The sequence below is a fragment of the Melospiza melodia genome, chromosome 2 (genome assembly GCF_035770615.1).
Source record: "Melospiza melodia melodia isolate bMelMel2 chromosome 2, bMelMel2.pri, whole genome shotgun sequence".
In the NCBI taxonomy this organism is placed as follows: domain Eukaryota; kingdom Metazoa; phylum Chordata; class Aves; order Passeriformes; family Passerellidae; genus Melospiza; species Melospiza melodia.
Genome location: NC_086195.1, coordinates 8,288,843 through 8,309,771, shown reverse-complemented (window position 1 = coordinate 8,309,771; position 20,929 = coordinate 8,288,843). Strand labels below are relative to the sequence as shown.

The following is a 20,929-nucleotide window of genomic DNA, read 5'->3' as shown; positions in this document are numbered from 1 at the left end:
GCATGTACTCTTTGTGCATGTGGCTGAGAAAGGAGAGAAATAAAAAATACCTAACACAGAACATTGTAGTCTTGTGCTGATAAAGATTTGGTTTTGCTGTGCTGTGTGAGACTGATACAAATGCATAATATTATGAATATAAATACACACTCTAATATCTTTGATTCCACAAAACACCCCAATCTTGGTTCTGTTTGTTCCTTTAGTTGTTTGATCATATGTATTTCCCAAATAATCAGTGTTTCTCCTTTCTGTTACCCTTTGTGAATACAGTTCCCTGTCTAGAGGTAACATCTTGGGTAACCACTAAAATAAACTTCCAGCCTTTTGCTGGATTTGCTGCTGCTTTATTCTCATAAGGAGGTTGGTGGAGATGGAATGAAACACAATTAGAAAGTTTCTTAAAGTGAAAACAGAGAATGTTTTGAATCTATGAAGTCCTCTATGTTTTCTTTTTTCATGCTTCCATCCATTTTGTTTTCTGTCTGAGAAATGTCTGGGTATTTGAGTGTTTTTCAAACTATTTTAGAAAATTTTGCATGTTATGAAATTTAATCTTCTGAAAACCACAGTGCTTAGCAGCCCAAAGTCTGTTGGTTGCAGATAACAAAATTACTGGCAGGGTGTTGCTGGCTTCTGTCTTTTAAACCCAGATGGACATTGATCTTTGGCCAGTGAATCAGTTTATCTGTGCTGTTACATCTACAATGAAATGTGGTTATCAGCTGCAGAGATCACTGTCAGCTGATGCTGGAGCTGGCATTTCTTGCCTTCCCCACTGTTCTCTGAAGGTGTGGAAGTGCTGTGGGGTGCTGTAGGCCATGTGGTATGGACACCCTCTTTCCCAGGAAGGGTGGGAATTCCTACCTGTAATCCACTCTGCTCATTCTGAGGTCTGCTTGTTTAAGTGTTGAAAGAAAGGAGAACAGGTTGGAAATCAGATCTTTGTTTGTTTAGGGCAGGCTGTGGGATCAGCTGAATGGGAATGAGAAATGCTGCTCTTCCCCCTGACACCCACTTGTTTTCTTTTTTTCTCTCTTTGCTGTGGAAGAGCACTTCTGGTTTATGCAGCCAAGATCAGTGCTCTTATCTACAGATGCAGCAGTTGAGAAATTGGAGAGTGTTCTGCAGAGGTGATGAGTCCTCAGGCTCTAGAATCTGATAGTGTTCATGGCATGTGGGTCTTGGACACAAGCTCTGTACTTTGCTTCTGTCATCTGAATATTTCTAGTGTTGTTTAAGAGAAGCATTTTTGGTCAGGTCTTTATAATACACTTAAATATCAATCTAATTATTTATTTGGGATATTTCCTTTCTTGAATTTTTCTAGGGGCTTTTAGGTTATATGCTCTGTGTAACAGGTGTTTTTGCTTGTATCAACATTTTCCCACATAGTTATTGTTAGGAAAAAATCAATACTATTTTTAGGGGTTTTTACCAACATTTTCCCACATAGTTATTGTTAGGAAAAAATCAATACTATTTTTAGGAGTTTTTAAAGTATTGAAATAATTTGTTGGGTTATTGGCTAGTGTACTTTAACTATGGTAATGAGTTTTGCTTGGTGTTTTAATGTTAAATGTAGAAAATAATATCAGATGGCTGTGGGAGAAACCAGGGTTATGCATATTGTAGTTATACTGTAGTTGAAGGTCTACTGTGCATTTTGGGCAGGTGTTTATTTATCTTCTGTCTTGCTGCAGATATTCTCCTTCCAGCACACTGAGCTGCTCCCATTGCTCTGATGCTTTCCATACATTTTGTAGCCATAAAATCCTCATAAATGACCTGCTTTAGTAACTCCTAAGAACTGGTGATACATCAGAAGATACAAAAATATTGTCAGAAACTTAATCTGTGTTCTGTTTGAGATATTGTAGGAAAATTTGGATCTTGCATCAAAGATTTGTCTCTTAAATTGATTTCTGAGCTATTTGATGCAAAGCTTTCTCTTCCTCTAACACTTGTATTTTAATTCCAGTCAAACTCAGAGAAGTCCCCACGTGTTTTACCGACATGACTTAATCAATCAACTTCAGCACAATCACGCCCTCGTCACACTGGTTGCAGAAAACCTCTCTGCCTATATGGAAAGCATGAGGCAGTATGCTAAAGGTGAGTTTGAACATCTAATTGCTTTGTAGAGTATAGGAGAACTCCAGTTGAAAATGGAGTTAAAAGTAAATTCCCATAATAAAATAACTATTACGTTTATTTGTTTAATTTTCAAGCTTCTGTAGGGTTAATAGCCTTTGTGTTGACTGGGTAAGAAAAGCTTAAATACTAATTTTTTTCTTTTTTATAATTGAAAATGTGTGTTTTACAGCAGAATATGAGAACATGGCAGCCATTGTTTGTGTGTGGATTGATAAAAATCATCTTGCCCTACTTAGTTTTTTTTGTGGAAGGTTCTAGTAGTAAACTTGTAGTTTTGAATTTTGAAGGCTCCTTTGGCAAGTTTTTTATCACCTCATTTTGCAGCCAATATTTGGAATTTGGCAGGGAGAAGGACTTCAAACCACAGGGATACCATTTCATTTTCCTGTGTAACTCCCACGTCTGTTCAGGCTCTCTCACTGTGTTTGTTATTAGCACCACTTGGGCAGCACATTGTGTCAGTATTTTTGTATTTTAGGCTACATCCAGCTCTTTGCTGGTGAATTTACCCTCTTACTCTGGATTAACTTTTAGCTGCTGAGGTAGAAGCATGGAAATTAAGGAGAATAGTGGGCCAGGAAACTTGGTACACTGGACCACAGTTCTTGAAATATAAAATTACACCAACAGAAGTGAAAGGAGGAGATTTACACTGACTTTACTGACTGGAACCAAGGACTGTTCTACCCTGGCCTCATATCAGCCTGGCAGCCTTTCTGTTGCATCTCAGAAATAACACAGGATGTTCTGCAGGGATTCAATGTAGGTCATTCAGGGAGGACAGGATATTTGCACATGGGAGAGCTTGTAGTTACCAGTGCACAGGAAAGTGGCCTTTCTGGAATTCACGTGTTTTGGAGTAATTTTTATAAATATATATATATATATATATATATATATATATATATAATATATATATATATATATATATATATATATATATATATATATATATATATATATATATATATATAAATAATGTATTTTCTATAAGAGTTATCCAAAATACATGCATACATGGACTTGTGTAAATAATGGTGCTCTGTGAAGATGGTCACTTCAGCAAGGTGTAGGCCAGTGAGAATAACATTCAGTTAAATCTACATACTACTATATTTCTCCATTCAGGAATACATGGAGTGGTTTACCCTAATTTAAGTACCTTAACTAATTATAACATTGCACTAATAATGTTAAAATAATACTAAATTATTTGGTCTGTTTTCAGTATTAGTGTAGGAACTATTTTTAATTTATCTTATTTTTTAATTTTCAAGCCAAAAGGTTGTTGAAAATACTGTTTACATATCAAATTGTTGAGGGCAGAAGAATTAGGCTGATGACTTGCATGATTCTTTTCCTTTCCCAAAAACCCACATTGCCCTGCCCCTCCCCAGCTGTAGTGACTCAGTTAAGCAGTGATACAAACATCTTCAATGCAATAGGAATTACAAGTGTGTAAAGGGTTTAAATTTAATCTAATTACAAAGCAATTAAAATGCTCTTTCTTGAGATGAAGCTGCTGCAGAACTTCTCATTTGTATCAGAGTACAGAAGCAGAAGAATAATAGTGTGGGTTTTTTTATTAGGCACTTTATTACGTTATTAAGGGCAACCAGGAGATCTTCCTCATGTTCCAGATAACTGTGCTCAGACTGTAATCCACAGCTCCTGTGCAAAAACTCTTTAATTTTCAGTTTTATATACTAAATAGAGCAGAACATAGAATACTGTGATGTTTGTCTTCCATGCCTTCATGGAAGGGGAGAAAATATGCCAGGGGGCTACATAAATGAAAGGGAATAAATGAAAGGGGAAGAAAGAAGATTATGCATGTGAAATCAGAAGGAACTGGAAGCTGTAGAATTAAGCTTGGCTGGAGAAGGTGAATGAGACAGAGGGGGAAAATTCAAGGCAAAGATACAAACAGCACAGGTCAAACAAATGCCATAGAAATAAAAAATCCAGTTGTTGACAGATATTCTTGGCACTTAACACTGCAATTACTATGTAATTTGGATATTTTAAAATTCATTTTGAATTTGCCATATGTTTGTTTTCCTTGAAGTCTTCCCTAGTTGTGTTTGGTGATGGAAAGCAGTGTTTCTAGTCTGTTATTTACTAATGCATAGTGTTTTCTGGGATACTCCCCTTTAATATGTTTGCCCTTTTAGGGTTAAAGGGAAGCCTATTCTATATTTCTGAATTTTTTACATGCTCTGTGGTTTTCCCTTCTCTTGAACTCATCCTTTCCTTCAGCTCTGCAAAGTCCTCCATGAGATGAGAGAACTGCTCGTGGATTTTGTAGTCCTGAAGGAGGTCACAGTTTCATCTTTTCAAAGATGTATCAAAGATCTTTTGAAAATTTTAGTTCTCCTTTATCTCTCTTTTTCTGCAGTAATAAAAAGTCCAAAGTGTTAATGAAATGGTTTTGTAGAAACTGTACCATATGATCTTCTGTGTGTGTTTATCACTAATTATACTTAAATTTTCAACCAGCTGTTTTCTGCTCCAGTGTATAAGAGCAATTTTTAAGGAGATTACACTTTGACTTGCTGTGGGATGTACAGAGTGGAAAATAAATCTGGGAGATGTAGAAAGAATGTGATAGAGAAAATATTTAGGGAAGTAGAATTTTTTTATAGTTCAGAGTTTTTCAGCATTCTGAAGTACATCTGCACTCCCTGTCTGCAGCTGGCTGGATTTGAGTTCTCTTGTCATTGCCACTATTGATGTTGTGTCTGTGAATTAAACTTTAGTCAGGAAGAAAAAGCCCAGGTAGTTCCCACTGTGAAAATAAACCAACACCAGCACCTCCCCCTCAACAAATGAAAATCAAACAAAAAACCCACCCTCAGCACCCAACACTTCAAGTAGTCTATTTTAATTTCTCTGCAATATGCTTATTTACTCTGATTTTTTTTATGCTGGAGACACAGCATAATTTTTCTGGTGGAGGCGCAGCATATTCTAATTCTTAAATAATTTTTGTTTACATACTCTTATATTATTTCTTCAGATTCTTTTCCACATTTCTCCTTTTGCTAATTGCTCATTTAAGATCATTTCATGGGAATTATGATTTAATTTTTAAGGATTTCTGATGAACATAATATCTTCAGTTTTGCGGACATTAATTAACTACTGGTCTTCTGTTTCCCCTGCCACTCAATATTTAAGGTAGTGTAGCTTTCACACTTGGATATAGAGAGGAGTATTTATCACAATTATTTTTCTCTTTATTTTGAAGCACTGATGTATTTATTTTTGCCCCTGCCTGATGTAATAAGAGATACTAATTTTCAGCTCTGAAGATAAATTTTAGTGTTAGTCTTGATGTTGTCATGAGATGGTGTCTGCCATGGCTGGGTCACCTGAGTTAAAGGCAATCTGTACATCTTTGCAAATAAAAATAAAGCATTAATTTGTTTATAATGGAGCTGTCATAATGAATGTGTCATGATGAAATACTGCTGATACAGATGAAGGTAATGCAAGTGCAGATCTAGATTGTATCTCTTTAAATAAAAAAATCTAAACAACAGCCAACCACCAAACAAAACCACACCAAAATTTTGTTCTTGTGAACAAAATTGCTGTTTGTTAAGAAAATACTATTATGAACTTTGACAAAATGCAGGTAAAAATTTGACTTCATGCCTTACTTTCAAAATATGACTTCTGTTTCAGGCTTGTCAGTATTACAAGCATTTGGGGTTTATGTTTGGAAACTTGCAGTAAATAAAGTTGTCTTATACTTTATTCCTCTGAGTGATGTTGTGTGCATAGCTGTGTATAAAGGTGGTAAAGAAATGGAGTAATGATTTCCTCTAGAGTGGAAAAAGCCTGAAAACAGAGAAATGAAATTTTGGACAAGGTGCTGTTTAACAAAACTAAAGCATCCTCAGGAAAAAAGCACTGGATAATTGAGTTATATGCTTGGTATATTTCTATTTTCAACTGACTTCTGACTTCAAACTGACTACTTGAAAATAGGAAAAAATTATATGAATAAGTAGAGTGCAAGGTCATAATTGTTCTGTAGCACTTTCACTCTTCTGAACAATGAGCACATAATTGTTGATTTGATTATAGACCTCAGGAGTCTTTCCCTGTGTTTAGCATAGGAGAAGCATTAACTGGGGGGGGCTGACTGCTGAAAACTCTTTTCACACACCTCACTGAAAATGTTCTGGGCTTGGATTATATTCAGAGTACCAAGTCTTCAAACACCCCCTGTCTTCTGGAGCCAGCATCACTTTTCTGGGTGTGTTGCCTAATGAAGTGTTTTATTTGCAGAGCATGGTGAGTATGATCCTCAGACTGTGAGACCAGGAAGCCGCTACAGCCACGTGCAGGAGGTGCAGGAGCGGCTGAACTTCTTACGGTGAGCTTTACCTTGAATGTTGCTTTAACTTCTTTAGGAATATTTTGAATGCTTTTTGAAGAAATACACTTTGCATTTCTCTCTCTTCTATAGCTTTAATTTGTTTTGTTAACTTCTTTCAAAACTCAGATGCAAAAATACATAGAATGTTTTTGGTTTGGTTTGTTTCTTTTCCTGGAGGGCTTTTATGCTGCTGTTGGATATATGAAATAAAGTTTATTAGACTATTTGGAATCCAAGGCTCTTATTCTGCACTAAGATTTGTGTTTTTCCCTGTCTGTGTGCAGAACCTTACTGACTGAAATACAGTGTCTGATGGATACAGTTACATTCCTATTGGGGTAACTTAGTTTAAAATTTAAAGTATTCCAAGTAGGGATGTGGCCCTGTGTCCTTACTTGTATCACACCAGAATTAACTCCATGATCATAAACTGACACATACTTTCCTCAGTCAGTGATGATGTGTTGGCAGCAACTGAGCCCCAGAAAGAAAGCACAATAAAAAAATTATTTGGATGATTTTGGCCAGCTCCTGTTGGAGTAAAATGACAAAGCCTAAAAAGCATCAGGAAATCTGTGCTCATCATAGAGCTGCAGAATGCTGATACTTTTTAGGCTGAGTCTCTCTCAACTTTTTCCTACTTGGTTTTAACCTTGTATTAAATGAGTAAAAATACTTGAATTGTTATGTTTGAATTATTTCTTCCTTATTTTGTAAAGGAGATTTTCTTTTACTTTTTAAAATTTTACTGAGAATTTTCATTAACTAAACTGAAGTGTTAACTCTTTAATGAAATTATACAATAGCACATGGATAGCACACTTAATGTATCACTCCTGCATGTTCCAAACTGTAACTTCCTTAGATTTAAGTTCACTGTTTCTTAATGTAGAGAAATTTATGAAATTCCATGGCTGTCAAATGTAGAATATATATTTAGCAATTTCTGAAAAGCAGTGCCATAACTCAGTCCCTGATTTCTTATACATTAAAAAAAAAAATAAAAATTAATCTAAAGAACTTTGATTATCATTTGTTCCTCCTGAAGCCTCCTTAGTGTTAGCTCTCAGATTTTAAGTTCTTAATAATTGTTTCATAATAACTGAACACAAATTAAAAACTTGCTTAACTAAAAGGGAAAATTTCCAGTTCATTGATTTCTGCTTCTGGCTCTGCTCCATGCTATTGATACCTTTTTAGCAATTTTACTAAATCAAGTCTTAAAACATAGTGAATCATTGCAGAATTAATTTTTTCTCATATGTTGTTACCTGATTTTTAAACTAAATAGTGTGCATTAGGAAGTGTGCATTTCTTTGTATATAAAATTGAAACAATGCTTGGTTTTTTTGTGTATTTGGATTTGATTGGTCTTGATTCATTCAAACTCACTAAGATATCATGGAGCTGATTATGAGTGGACTGATGATGTAAATGAAGTTCTCATACTTGTGATATATACATGTATAATGTGCATATCCAACGTTGTACTTTTTACTGAATTGTAACTCTGGCTGTGTATTAGACAGTGCTGTTAATTGTCTCTTTGTTTTGCTCAAGATTTTTATTGAAGGATGGTCAGCTGTGGCTCTGTGCCCCTCAGGCGAAGCAGATATGGAAGTGTTTAGCAGAAAATGCGGTTTATCTTTGTGATCGCGAAGCCTGTTTTAAATGGTATTCCAAACTAATGGGGGATGAACCAGACTTAGACCCTGACATTAATAAGGACTTCTTTGAAAATAATGTGCTTCAGCTGGATCCTTCCCTATTAACAGAAAATGGAATGAAATGTTTTGAACGTTTCTTCAAAGCTGTGAACTGTCGAGAAGGAAAGCTTGTAGCAAAAAGACGAGCCTATATGATGGATGACCTGGAATTAATAGGATTAGACTACCTTTGGAGGGTGAGTTAATTGAAGGAAGCATCTGAAAGGTTAACTGCTAAGACTTTCTCAGTCTCTTTATGCTTTTAGTAATGTGCCATTTATTAGTAATGGACTGAAATTACAAAAATCTGCTTTTTCCAACTAAATTCATGGCTTTTGACTCCACTGCCTTCCCAGCAAGTATGCAAGTTGGTAACTTTGCAGACTGATGTTAAATGGAAAGTTATTTGAAACATAAGTACATTTATGTATGCACATGAAATTAAAAAATTGTCAGTACTGTTGAAGAAGAGAAGATCCTTCCAGGTGAATTATCTGTAGAGTTCTTTTTTTTTTCACATGCACTTTATAATGAAGCTTTGTTTCCTGCACTTCATTAAGCTATTCCATGGTATTCCTTCTAGCGTGGTAAACTGGAGTGATTCTAGATCAGACCAAGTGATTGCTGATTTGATTCTTCCTCCTATAACCACAACCTTTTGGCTAAGTATGGAGGTTTTCTAGGATCTATAGATTCCATATAACCATCTATTCTCTATGTATAGAACCTTCCTTTTCAATAGGAAGGTTGAAGCTTCCTGAAGCTTGCCAAATCTGTTGGTGAAAACCATCAGTATTTAAACTGTAACCTAATTTTTTCAGAGTATTTCTAGTTCTCAAGAGCTGCATTAGAGCCCACTATGGTGCCCTGTGACATGATTATCATGGCTGTGTTTGTAAAATGTGTACAGCAGCAGTCTTCAGTAATTTTGGTTGTGGCTTTTTGAAGGGTTGGGTATTTTAATCCTGGTGATAATAGTTAAAACCAAAGTAGATCTCAATTTTTATACAAGTAGGTTCACATCATGTTTGTGAACAGAGTCCCCACAGAATGTTAGCATGTTTTAGTTTGGGGAATCAGCTTACTCTGATCAGCAAAACTCATGAGGGTTGCCTATAAAACCTGCTGTCAGACCTGGTGACTAGTAATTAAAGTTTAGATTATCAGGTTAGAAGCAGAATTCATTTGCTTGTCTCCTTTCCACCCATTCAGAGCCATTTAAATACTTTAAAATTCTGTCTTGTGATGCAGATTGTTGAGGTGTCTGAAGAAGTTTTCTTATTCTCTGAAACAAGAGAAAATTTGGAATGTTATGTGAACATGAACATATAAACACTGCTTTTACTCTGTTTATAGAACATCAGCCTTTTTTGCCAGCTCTGAACTTCAAAGCTAATTAATTATTAATTTTTCCTCATATAATCATCTTGAGCCTAAGTTTTATTGGTTGTGTTTTCTAACTGTTTTAGTCCCTTTCACCTCATAAAATAATTAGACATGTTGTTGTGTTGAGATTCTTATGTAGCAGTTTTGGTTTGCATTTTTACACCAGCAAGTTTAAAGAGATGTAAATGCTTTTTTTTTCAATTGTGCCAGGTTGTGATTCAGGGAAATGATGACATTGCAAACCGAGCAATAGACCTTCTTAAAGAGATCTATACTAATCTTGGCCCAAGGTTACAAGTTAATCAGGTAAGAAAAAACAAGAAGAATGAATGGAATAAAAATAAAAATAGTCTTTAAAAATAGTTTTCAAATAATAGTCTTCAACATCAGTTTGATGATATTTTTGTAGTTGAAAGATTTGAAAGCAGGAAATAGTTTCTGTGTTTTGTCGGGTGAGTCCAACCATCAAATTATGGGCAGATGCAGAACTAAAGTTTTTTCTCATATTTACAGACTGAACTCTCATTAATTTTTCCTACTAAGTTCATCTGCTGTATTTGCTCTTATTACTCAGAAAACAGTTAATGTCATAAGAGGAAAGTCTTTTGTTGCACTGCAAATTGTGCACTTACTCATATGAGTGTGTTCGGGGGCTGGGTCTGTGGGGTGTTGTCACAAGCTAATGTAATCTTTTTTTTCTGGCATGCCCCTTACAAAGGGTCACTGAATTTCTGTGTAGTAGTCAAGCTGAGGTCTAGCAAATCAGATGTTATCTCCCTGCATTAATATTTGCCAGGAGATGATTCAGTGGACAGAGAAGAGATGCTGGGTTTCTGTAAGGGAAAGGGATTTCATCCACAGGGTCCTTGTCAGGCTTGGGTAGTGGACCCTTGAGAACCTTGTGAAGTTCAACAAAGCCAAGTGCAAGGTTCTGCAGCTGGGTTGGGGCAATCCCAGGCACAAATACAGGCTGGGAGATGAACAGATCAAGAGCAGCCCTGCAGAGAAAGACTTGGGAGTGTTGGTTGAGAAGAAGCCCAACATGCACTGGCAGCCCACAAAGCCACCGGTGCTCCATCAACAGCAGCATGGGCAGCAGCTCCAGGCAGGGGGTTCTGCCCTTCTTGTCTGCTCTGGTGAGACCCCACCTGCAGTGCTGCATCCAGCTCTGGGATTCCTAACATGGGAAGGACGTGGAGCTGCTGGTGAGAGTCCAGAAGAGGCCATAAAAATAGTCAAGGCCCCTTCCAACCCAAACCATTCTGTAATTATGTGACTGCACAAAATTAGTGGAGGAACATTGTCCTTTGGACAATCTCCAGTTGATAACTTGCCAGGTGTATTTCTAAAAACTGATATTCTACTTGTCTTCAAAAACACTTTCATAATCTTCAGAGCTGCCAGTCTGCCAGGTCCAGCACAGCTGCTCTAGGTGGTGAATTCACAGCCATTCAAGCTGTATTTTCCTGCAGTGGCAGATGGCTGAAGGCTTCTCTCTTGCTGTAGGTCTGGGCTTACTAAGCGTGCATTGATCTGTCCATCTGCACATGCTTAGCTCTGACACTTCTAGAAGTGCTGGATTTACATGCTCACAAGAATTCTTTAACATAGTCTGAGAAAAGGAGAAAGTGAAAGTTCAATTCAGTGTTTTGGGTCCAAATTTTCACTTTTTCTATATACATGCAGTACAGTTACAGCTGCTGATGACGTGAGATTATTGAAGTGCACACTAATTTAGAGCTATCTATTGGTGGGAGTTGCTGGAATAAAACAGGTTTCTTGAATAACTTACCTGGTTTGGTTTTGGGGATTTTTTTTTCCTTTATCATTTTGTCATTCTTCTGAAAAGATGGATTCTAATATGTCTTGTAATTACACCAATTTCTTAATGTAATTAGGTAGTGATTCATGAAGACTTCATTCAGTCCTGTTTCGACCGTCTAAAAGCCTCCTATGATACTTTATGTGTGTTGGATGGAGACAAAGACAGCATCAACTGTGCAAGACAAGAAGCAATAAGGATGGTGAGAGTGCTGACTGTTTTAAGGGAGTATATAAATGAGTGTGACAGTGATTACCACGAAGAAAGAACTATTCTACCTATGTCAAGGTATGTGTGAAAAAGCAATATCATGATTTTGATTTCTGTTAAACTAAACCAGTACTATTATCCTTGGCATTTTTACATTCTAAAGGGTTTCTCTTCAGGAGATGGTTTCACAGTGTTTCAGGATTCCCTTTTCTTTGCTAATGTATGAAACTGTATTTAATTTAAGTTTTTTTGCAAGATCAGGCAAATACAAGTATATATGAAAGGGGCAGCAGGCCTAAAAATAAACTTGGTGGTTTCTTGTATAACTAGCACAACGTACCTTGAGGCTCAGTTGTTTTGGATACAATTCTTTATTTCAGATAATTACTTAAAAGCAGTACTGTTCTTTACATTATCATTGGCAAAACTTTTTGTTTCTCATAGTCTTATTATACAAAAACATGTTGTAAATGTATACATTCACCTTCCAGAATTGTTTCTTACTTTGCAAGATTAAATTTTTAATTATTTTTAAGTTAAATATTCTATAAGCTCCTCACAAAGAGGGGAAGAACAGAACCAGTACTTTGAAGTATATTTATTTTCTGTACACCTTCACTGTTCTTATACTTGTCCTTGAGTGAAAACTTAGCTTAAATCCTTGGTGTCTCTGTGGATTTATGATGCAGCTAACGTATTTTTAAACATGGTGGAGGTTTTTCATCCACTTACTTTAAATGACCTTTTTGTCGAAAAAATTGAAGCAATTTCTGTTTCTTCATGGTGTATCAGTAATTTGCAGTGTTGCTGCAGCTTTTTTGCTGCATATATTGATTGGTTGATGAGTCCTAACAAAATTTTATTTTTGATTGTGGATACATCTTTTTTTTTTATGGGCTGCTTATTTGATTAGACTAATCTTTCATTGGCCTTGTTAGCAAGGAGCTTTATGAGGAGTTTTTGCCTTTTGTTACATGGGATTAGTTTCTTGGGCTTATCTGGGCACATCTTTCCTAATGAGCTCTCTGCCATTCTGTGGAGTGTGATCACTGCTAATGTGAAACCATTTCTTCCTTTTTTGACCCCTTCAAACTTTCTTGAAAAGGTTGTGATTTTAAAAACTGGAGTTCTAGCATAAAATTTATAACAGTTTTTGACAGAAGGCATTAAGGCTGATTTTGACAGAAGGCATTAAGGCATTGGCAACCTGATGGATTTTTCTGATCTTGGTGTATTTAAAGCTTGAGTTGCTCTGCAAAGAGCAAAACATCATTGCCAGTCTGATTAAGCTTTGTTTGTGCTTTATGATCAGGAAGTTACAAGACAGAGAAGAGATCTAGAACTTTATAAGAGACTTCTAAAATTTCTATCAGTGTTCATAATCTGATTGTAAATTTGACCACATGATTAATGCAATTGTACTAGTGTGGCTTCTTCAAAGATTCTGTGTATGTTGTTGCCATAGTTGCTGGGGCTTTCACTAAATCTTACACTGGAAAACACCACATAAAGATTTGATGTTGAAATGCCAGCTGCAAAAATGCAGGAAGGAAAAGAATTTATTTCATGAGGACAAAAATAACTTTTTCTTTTCTGTTTATTTTCAGGGCTTTCCGTGGTAAACATATCACACTTGTGGTTCGTTTTCCAAACCAAGGCCGGCAGGTGGAAGATTTGGATATTTGGTCTCACACGAACGACACCATTGGCCAAGTGCGGCGCTGCATCCTCAATCGCATTAAAGCCAACAGCGCACACACAAAAGTAGAGCTGTTCATTGGGGGTGAGCTGGTGGATCCTGCAGATGACAGAAAGTTAATTGGGCAGCTGAATCTCAAGGATAAAACGGTAAGTGTTGCAGGCTGGGTATTTACATCAAGTCAGATGTTCCTTCCCTTTTGTAAATGCTTGAAAAATATCGTGCATGGCGTCATTTATTTTTGTGAAATAATTCCATTCTTTCTTCTTATATTATGCCATTAACATTTTATCAGATGCTTATTTGGTAAAGAATCTTAATTTTTGGAGATATTAAAACTGTAATTGTGTTTTTCAGCTAATTACAGCTAAGCTTACACAGATAAATTCTAATATGCCCTCAAGTCCAGATAGTTCTTCTGACTCTTCAACTGGTTCTCCGGGCAATCATGGCAATCACTACAGTGATGGTCCAAATCCAGAAGTTGAAAGCTGTTTGCCTGGAGTGGTAAGCATGTTCTGAAATTACCAGTTCAAACATGGTTTTTCTTACACTTTGTCTTGGCTAACAATTTTTATTTATATATTTTTTTAATTTGCTTATTTTAAGATCATGTCACTGCATCCTCGATACATCTCTTTTCTTTGGCAAGTTGCAGACTTGGGCAGTAGTCTAAATATGCCACCTCTTAGAGATGGAGCTCGTGTTCTTATGAAGCTCATGCCACCAGGTAAAACTTAACTTGATCCTTTTTTTCATCTTGTAATATGCTGTAAAATAATATCTCATCTGATACATAAAAGTGAAGATAGGAGAGTATTTTCTACTTTCTGGTAATGTATTGGTACTGTAATTCATTACTGTTATCCTCAGGACTGTAAAAGATTTCCCAAGTAGTTATTATCTGCTATATGAAGCTGCATAGTTTGCAGTTGGTACTGGGGTTAATGCCACAGTGTAGTGAAAATGGGGAGCATTGTATTCTAAGGTGTTTTTGTAGCACTGCTTTAATAGGAGCACTTTTGACTGTAATAATCATTGGGGAACACTCTGTAGTCTGATTTTGTCTGTAAGTTTTTGCAACAGTTTTGAGACACTTAAAATTTTTCAGATTTATAATTATAAATACTGGCCTGTTGTGGAGTACTTTTGCTGCAGAATGCTTATAAGTTGTGTTTTTATTGCAGATAACACTACGGTCGAGAAACTAAGAGCAATTTGTTTAGATCATGCAAAGCTTGGGGAAAGCAGCCTTAGTCCATCCCTTGATTCTCTGTTCTTTGGTCCTTCTGCCTCACAAGTGCTGTACCTAACAGAGGTTAGTGATGCTTTGCCTGTTCTTAAAAAATTGTCAGTTCTCTCTGTGGCAGTCCTGTCTGTAACATTATGGAAGCCTAAGATCAAATTCTGGTTTGAAATTAACAATTGAAAATACTGAACATAAACGTGTATGACCAGTGCTGTCAAAGCATTGCTTGTGTAGTATTGCTACAAATTCTCATGGTCAGTCATCTGTGTCCAAGCTGGTGCATTTCCATTAGTTAACTCTGTATTTTCTTCTACAGGTAGTTTATGCCTTGTTAATGCCTGCCAGTGCACCTCTGGGAGAAGATGCCAGTGACTTCCAGTACAACTTCCTGAAAAGTGGTGGTTTGCCTCTTGTGCTGAGCATGCTGACCAGAAATAACTTCCTGCCAAATGCAGATATGGAAACTCGAAGGGGTGCCTACCTTAATGCTCTAAAAATAGCCAAATTATTGCTAACAGCAATTGGATATGGCCATGTTCGAGCTGTGGCAGAAGCTTGTCAGCCAGTTGTGGAAGGCACGAGTACAATTTCACCGGTAATATAAATCTTCCTTGCTGCAAATAGCAGTGTGCTCTGTGTTTTATCATGTGTGCAGCTGCATCTCCTTACTTCTCACTGACATTCTGTTCTTTGAGTGCATTGCACATCAAGGACTCAGGGTACTTTCAGATAATGTTTTGCAATTCTAAAAAAGAGATCAACTTACTAAACAAATCCTATTTCTTGGTGACTGTAAAAAGTTAGCACTTGCTCTGTGTATGATTTTCAGTGGTTTGCATGATTGTCAGTACAGGTAACTTCTCATTTTTAACTCTATTCGTCCTTCTGGACAAAGTGTCCAGCACACAGCAGGATAAACACATCATGTGGTGTGTGAGCAGCTGGCTCACAGGTTGGGCACAAAGGGCTGTAGGGAATAGTGACAGAGTGGTGACCTGTCACAGGTGGGGCTCTGCAGGGCTCCATCCTCAGCCCTGTGCTCTTCAACATCTTCATAAACGACCTGGATGCAGGACTGGAAGGGATGCTGAGCAAGTTTGCAGATAAAACAGAACTGAGAGGAGCTGTTGATGCCCTGGAGGGCAGGGAGGCCTTGCAGAGGTCTCAGCAAATGAGAGGAGTGGGCAATCACCAACCATACAGAGTTCAACAAGGGCTGGTGCCAGATTCTGCACCTGGGGTGGGGCAACCCTGGATATATGGACACACTGAGAATGAGATGCTGGAAAACAGTGACACAGAAAGGGACCTGGGTGTCCTGCTTGATGGCCAGTTCAATATGAGCCAGCAGTGCCCTGTCAGCCATGAGGGATATCTGTGTCCTGAGGGACATCAGGCACAGCATCACCAGCTGGGCAAGAGAGGGGATTATCCTGCTCTGCTCTGGGCTGCAGCAGCCTCACCTCGAGTGCTGGGGGCAGTTTTGGGCACCATGAGATACAAAACTCTTGGAGAGCATTCCAAGGAGGGCCCACAGGCATGCTCTGAAGGGCCTTGAGGGGAAGCTGTGTAATGAGGTGCTGAGGGCACTTGCTCTGTTCAGCCTGGAGGAAACTGAGGGGGGACCTCAGTGCAGTCACAGCTTCTTGTGAGGGGAACAGGAGGGGCAGGCACTGATCTCTGTGGTGACAGTGACAGGACCCAGGGGAATGGCCTGAAGCTGTGTCAGGGGAGGTTTAGGTTGGATATTAGGAAAGGTTCTTCCCCCAGAGGGTGGCTGGGCCCTGGAACAGACTCCCCAGGGCAGTGGTCACAGCACCAGCCTGGCAGAGCTCCAGAAGTGTTTGGACAATGCTCTCAGGCACATGGTGTGACTCTGGGGATGGTTCTGTGCAGGGCCAGGAGTTGGACTTGATCCTTGTGGGGCCCTTCCAACTCAGCATGTTCCATGATAAATGTGAATTCCCCATCTGTGAAGTTTCATCTTAAATAGTTTATTTATTTATAACCTGTCTTCAAGAATACACAGAGAGCCCCACTTCAGAGCACTTAATTCCAAAATACTGAGATCCATCTCTGAATTGGAGAAGTACATTCCCCTTAAATCTCAAACATAAGTACCTGTTCTGGTTAGCTGCATCCGTTAGAAGATACGTAATTAATTATTTTTCAAGTAAATCAAAACTCTTAATGATTACAAAGAAGTGAAGATCCCTTTTTATGTCTCATGTTAGAGTATAATAGGAATATATTAATGCACCCTGTTTGCCACCCTGTCTTTCATCTATTTAAAATGAGTACATTTTACTGCCCTGTTTTCTTACAACAGTTATTTACAGGGCAGTTTGGAACACACATTGCATCACTTGAGTCTTGAAGGATTGTTTGAAACAGACTTAGGCTGACTTCTTAAGAGGTAGTAACATTTGTCTGCAGTTGCTGACTTTCACTATTTGGAGTTGCAAACATCTGATTTAATAATAACAGATTTGTTGGAAAAAACACTGTTATTCTTGCTGTCACCATCATCCTCTTTGAGGGACTTTTGGTTTTTTTTATTCCCTTGGGATGCAGGTGGGATTTGTTAAAATTTTTAAATTCTCTTACCTTAAGCAAAAGTACCAAAGCATAATTTCTGTCTTGGCTTTCCATCAGTATTTAAGAGAAGTAGGCAACCAAGGTTATGTATCTATAGTTTTCAGTTATTAGTCTGTTGCTGTCACTAGTACCTTTGAAATTGTTACTTTCTTCCTTGTTTTCATAGAAGGTTGAATTAATAATGTTAAATACAGTGTTCTGGTGCACAGAACTGATTTACCCCATACATATATTGCTGTTGATCACTTCCAGTAGCATCCAATAGCTGAGGGACTGTGGAAGCTCTGTTAGTCTTCAGTGCAGGCTTTGTAACTTTGCTCTCTGAATCAAGTGTCTTAGAGAAGCTGACAGAGCAAGGGATGTGACCAACACCAGACCTTGCCCAGCAGCCTCACAGTGTGTCTTTTGAGATGGGCTTTTTGAATGAACTGGTACAGAAAAATGAAGAAACTCTTCTGTTTTAATTTGTAACCACAGTACACCATCTTTTGTTTGTCTGTGAGAAGGAAACACCCATTTCAGGTTTTGTCGAAACTATGGAGCTCTGGCAGACTAACGAGAGAGGGATCTATGCTCAAACCAATACAAAAAAAAAAAAAGATAAAAACTTGTCTTGCTGTATCTATTTTGAAAATATTATAAAAAACAGGAGGGATCATTTAGAACAGAATTCTTCAAGAGTAACTTAAATATTTAAAATGTACTTCTGTATAATAAAAACTGCAGCCATATTCTGTCTGAACACTCTTACCTAATCCAGAGGGAGCCCCTGTGTTTGACCCAACCTTTCTTTCCCACATCTACTGAAAGGGAAGGAGGCATTGTAACAGAAAAAAATTCTGTCAGCTTGAGGTAATCTGATCAATAAACAAGCCCCCAAACCTAATAAGCTTTGAGCAATGCCTTTCCTTTCAACTGCTTGTACTCTGTGATCGTCCACTGCAGCAGCATAGTGTCTGCAGGTGTGATGGTATCTGTTTGAAAATGAGGAGGTTTATTTATGTTGGCCTTTGCACTAAGTTTTCCTTCCAAGATCTTATCTACTTCTATCAAACCTTTCCAAGTAACTTTAGATCTTCATATCTTTTTGCTTTTTTTTCCCATGTAAAAGTAAGTATGAGAAATACTTTCTTCCAGATAAACCAGGCTACGCATGACCAGGCAGTGGTGCTACAAAATGCCCTACAAAACATTCCTAATCCAACTTCAGAATGCATGCTGAGAAATGTAGCAATACGTCTTGCACAGCAAATATCTGATGAGGTTGGTGAATTCCTTTCTGTATCACCTTTTTCCTTATAGCATCTTTTCTATTTTCTTAATCCTTAAATTTGTTGCTTTGTAAGACAAAGATTTTCCTTTTAAAATGTTTTAGGTAATGATCATATGAAAGAGAAAAATCTCAAATCATTGCCAGTGTGTCTTTATATATTGAAGATGCTTTAATGACACAAATGAAAACCTCAGTAAGGCTAAACAATGTGCTTTGCAAACATAGTGGTCTTATGTGTATGGTGTGGCCAAAGCCCATTTGGATCTGGAATGAGGAGTCTTGTTAGAGAACATGTCAGTGAAATCACTGAGTTCAGCAGGAGCTAAAATCACAACTGCTTTACCTTCCTCTTCCACCTGCATCTGGATCCCTTGGTTTCCAGGGTGGAAGCCATAAATACAGTGTTTCTGTACTGTATAGCATGTCCACAAAACCATCCCCAAAACATTTCTGAGCTATCTAGATAGAAGGCATTACTGTATCCTCATCTTGGTGTTGACAAGTTCACTATCCCTTGAGAACAAAGGGCAGTGTCTAAAGAAAGCACAACATGCTGCAATGCAAGACTGAGCCATCTGCCTTCCCCCAGTGGTGGTTTTGCATCCATAGGTGTAAAATCAGCCAATTCCACTCTGATTTAATCAAATTTCTTCTATAGAAGAAGTATCTTCTGAGGTGAGATGTGAGGAAAGGTTTTTTAATTCTGCCTTTGTCTTTCCTAGAGGCCTGCTAATAAATAAGTAATTTTTCATTCACCAAACACATCAAGCAAACAAAATCTGAATGTGTTTAACAGTAGTGCTGTGTAAGATTTGTCTGTAATTTTATGCAATTATGAATACTGCTGTAGATCTAAAATTCACGTGTACTGTAGTTGCCTTTGAAAGGTTTTTTGCCTTTTCATGTTTTGATGGTCAAATACTCTTTACAATGGATCTCAAAATTAAAAAAAAAAAAATCTGACATAGTTTCCATAGGCCAGAGAGAAGGCTTTAGCACAGAGAGGAATAATTCACCTTTTTTTAAAAAGTTGATCCTTAAAGACTTTGAAACTACAATGAGATAAAAAAACCCTGTTGTTTTTCTTGTGGCACTGTTGCTGTAAGGTTGCTTTGCTTGTGACAAATATAAAATACCTTTTATTTTTCTTGGAAATACTGTTAATGTCTATATCAGTTCAAGAAGGCACATTGTTCAGGTTTCCTGATGCAGATACCTACCTAGCTCAGCTTCTTAAGAGTCCCCTTTTTTATTGTCTGAGCATTAGAAAAATGAAACTTGAAATCCATCTGTCTGCCTTCTGCTTTTAGAGATTGCCTATTTTTTGGATTATTCTGTTTTGATCTACAGACTTTAGATAAGTTTGGTAGTTTTTTTGAAAGTTGATGTGGAACCCTAAATAATAGCAGTTGGAGTGTGTTTTGTAATGTGTGTATATCAGTAGAAACTACTGGATGTTAACTCAGACCATGCACAAAGTACTGAGGAGTGACTCTGCATTCCTTTAGTACATGAGCTGTGTTCTTATCCATGTTCAACCCTCTGTGTCTTGAACATGAAGCAACCCCTCTATATAATGATCACATACTTGATAACATCAGTGTGTTCAGGCTGGCTATCAGCTAGCACAGCATGGGGAGAAACCCTAAAATAAGTTCAACTTTTTATATTGCTTAAGAGGCTGGCTGCCTTCCAGATGAATGCTTGGTGGTTTCTTGGGGTTTTTTCCTAAATAAAGAAGGTTTTAGCATTGAAATTGGTAGTTACTGCTAAGTCTTAGAACCAGAGTTGCCTACATCCTACTTTAAAAAATTAAATTTTACATAAGTGAAGTATAAATACTCTTCAAGATACATCATCTGTTTTCTATTTAAGGAAAAAAAAATCTTTGTTTTAAGATTTTAAATCTTAAATTTTCTGTGAAATACATTTGTGGGAATTTAGAATCCATTGCAGTGTTATTTGCAGCTGTATTTTAATGTTGCTTTAGTTAATTTCTCTTTTTTTTTCAGGCTTCAAAATACATCCCTGACATCTGTGTTATCAGGGCAGTGCAAAAAATTGTTTGGGCATCAGGTTGTGGATCAGTTCAGCTGGTTTTCAGCTCGAATGAGGAAATTAGTAAAATCTATGAAAAGGTAAGAATTCCTGAACAGCTGCTTTTCTGTATTACTGTTTGTTTTTGTACAAAAGGGAGTGGGTACAAAGGGTTGACCTGGGCAGATTTAGAGTGTGATGAGCTTTTAGGTGGCTACAGTGATGTGTTTCAGAATCAAGTATATCATTGTCATAGCACAACTTAATTTTCTGTTCCAAATTCCTCTCCTCAGTAACCGGTGAATTGTAACTTGAATCTGGTGTCAGTTGAAGAATGCACCAGTTCTGTAACATGTTTTCAGCCCAGTTAGATTCTGCATGTAAATAAGGAATAAGCATTTC

The 20,929-nt window shown here is 37.4% G+C and overlaps 1 protein-coding gene across 3 annotated transcripts in view; it reads left to right on the top strand.

Annotated features, from left to right (window-relative positions):
• The window catches only part of USP9X (ubiquitin specific peptidase 9 X-linked), a 96,498-nt gene that overhangs the window by 46,170 nt on the left and 29,399 nt on the right, over positions 1 to 20,929 (top strand). For 2 of the 3 annotated variants that reach the window (XM_063181881.1, XM_063181874.1), the window contains exons 14-25: positions 1,982 to 2,115; positions 6,457 to 6,544; positions 8,108 to 8,450; positions 9,850 to 9,945; positions 11,538 to 11,749; positions 13,279 to 13,519; positions 13,728 to 13,877; positions 13,980 to 14,100; positions 14,558 to 14,688; positions 14,936 to 15,214; positions 18,355 to 18,480; positions 20,503 to 20,628. In XM_063181881.1, coding sequence (XP_063037951.1) covers positions 1,982 to 2,115; positions 6,457 to 6,544; positions 8,108 to 8,450; positions 9,850 to 9,945; positions 11,538 to 11,749; positions 13,279 to 13,519; positions 13,728 to 13,877; positions 13,980 to 14,100; positions 14,558 to 14,688; positions 14,936 to 15,214; positions 18,355 to 18,480; positions 20,503 to 20,628 — 2,047 coding nt within the window. The remainder of the gene's footprint in view (positions 1 to 1,981; positions 2,116 to 6,456; positions 6,545 to 8,107; positions 8,451 to 9,849; positions 9,946 to 11,537; positions 11,750 to 13,278; positions 13,520 to 13,727; positions 13,878 to 13,979; positions 14,101 to 14,557; positions 14,689 to 14,935; positions 15,215 to 18,354; positions 18,481 to 20,502; positions 20,629 to 20,929) is intronic. The other variant, XM_063181889.1, reaches the window with a different exon arrangement.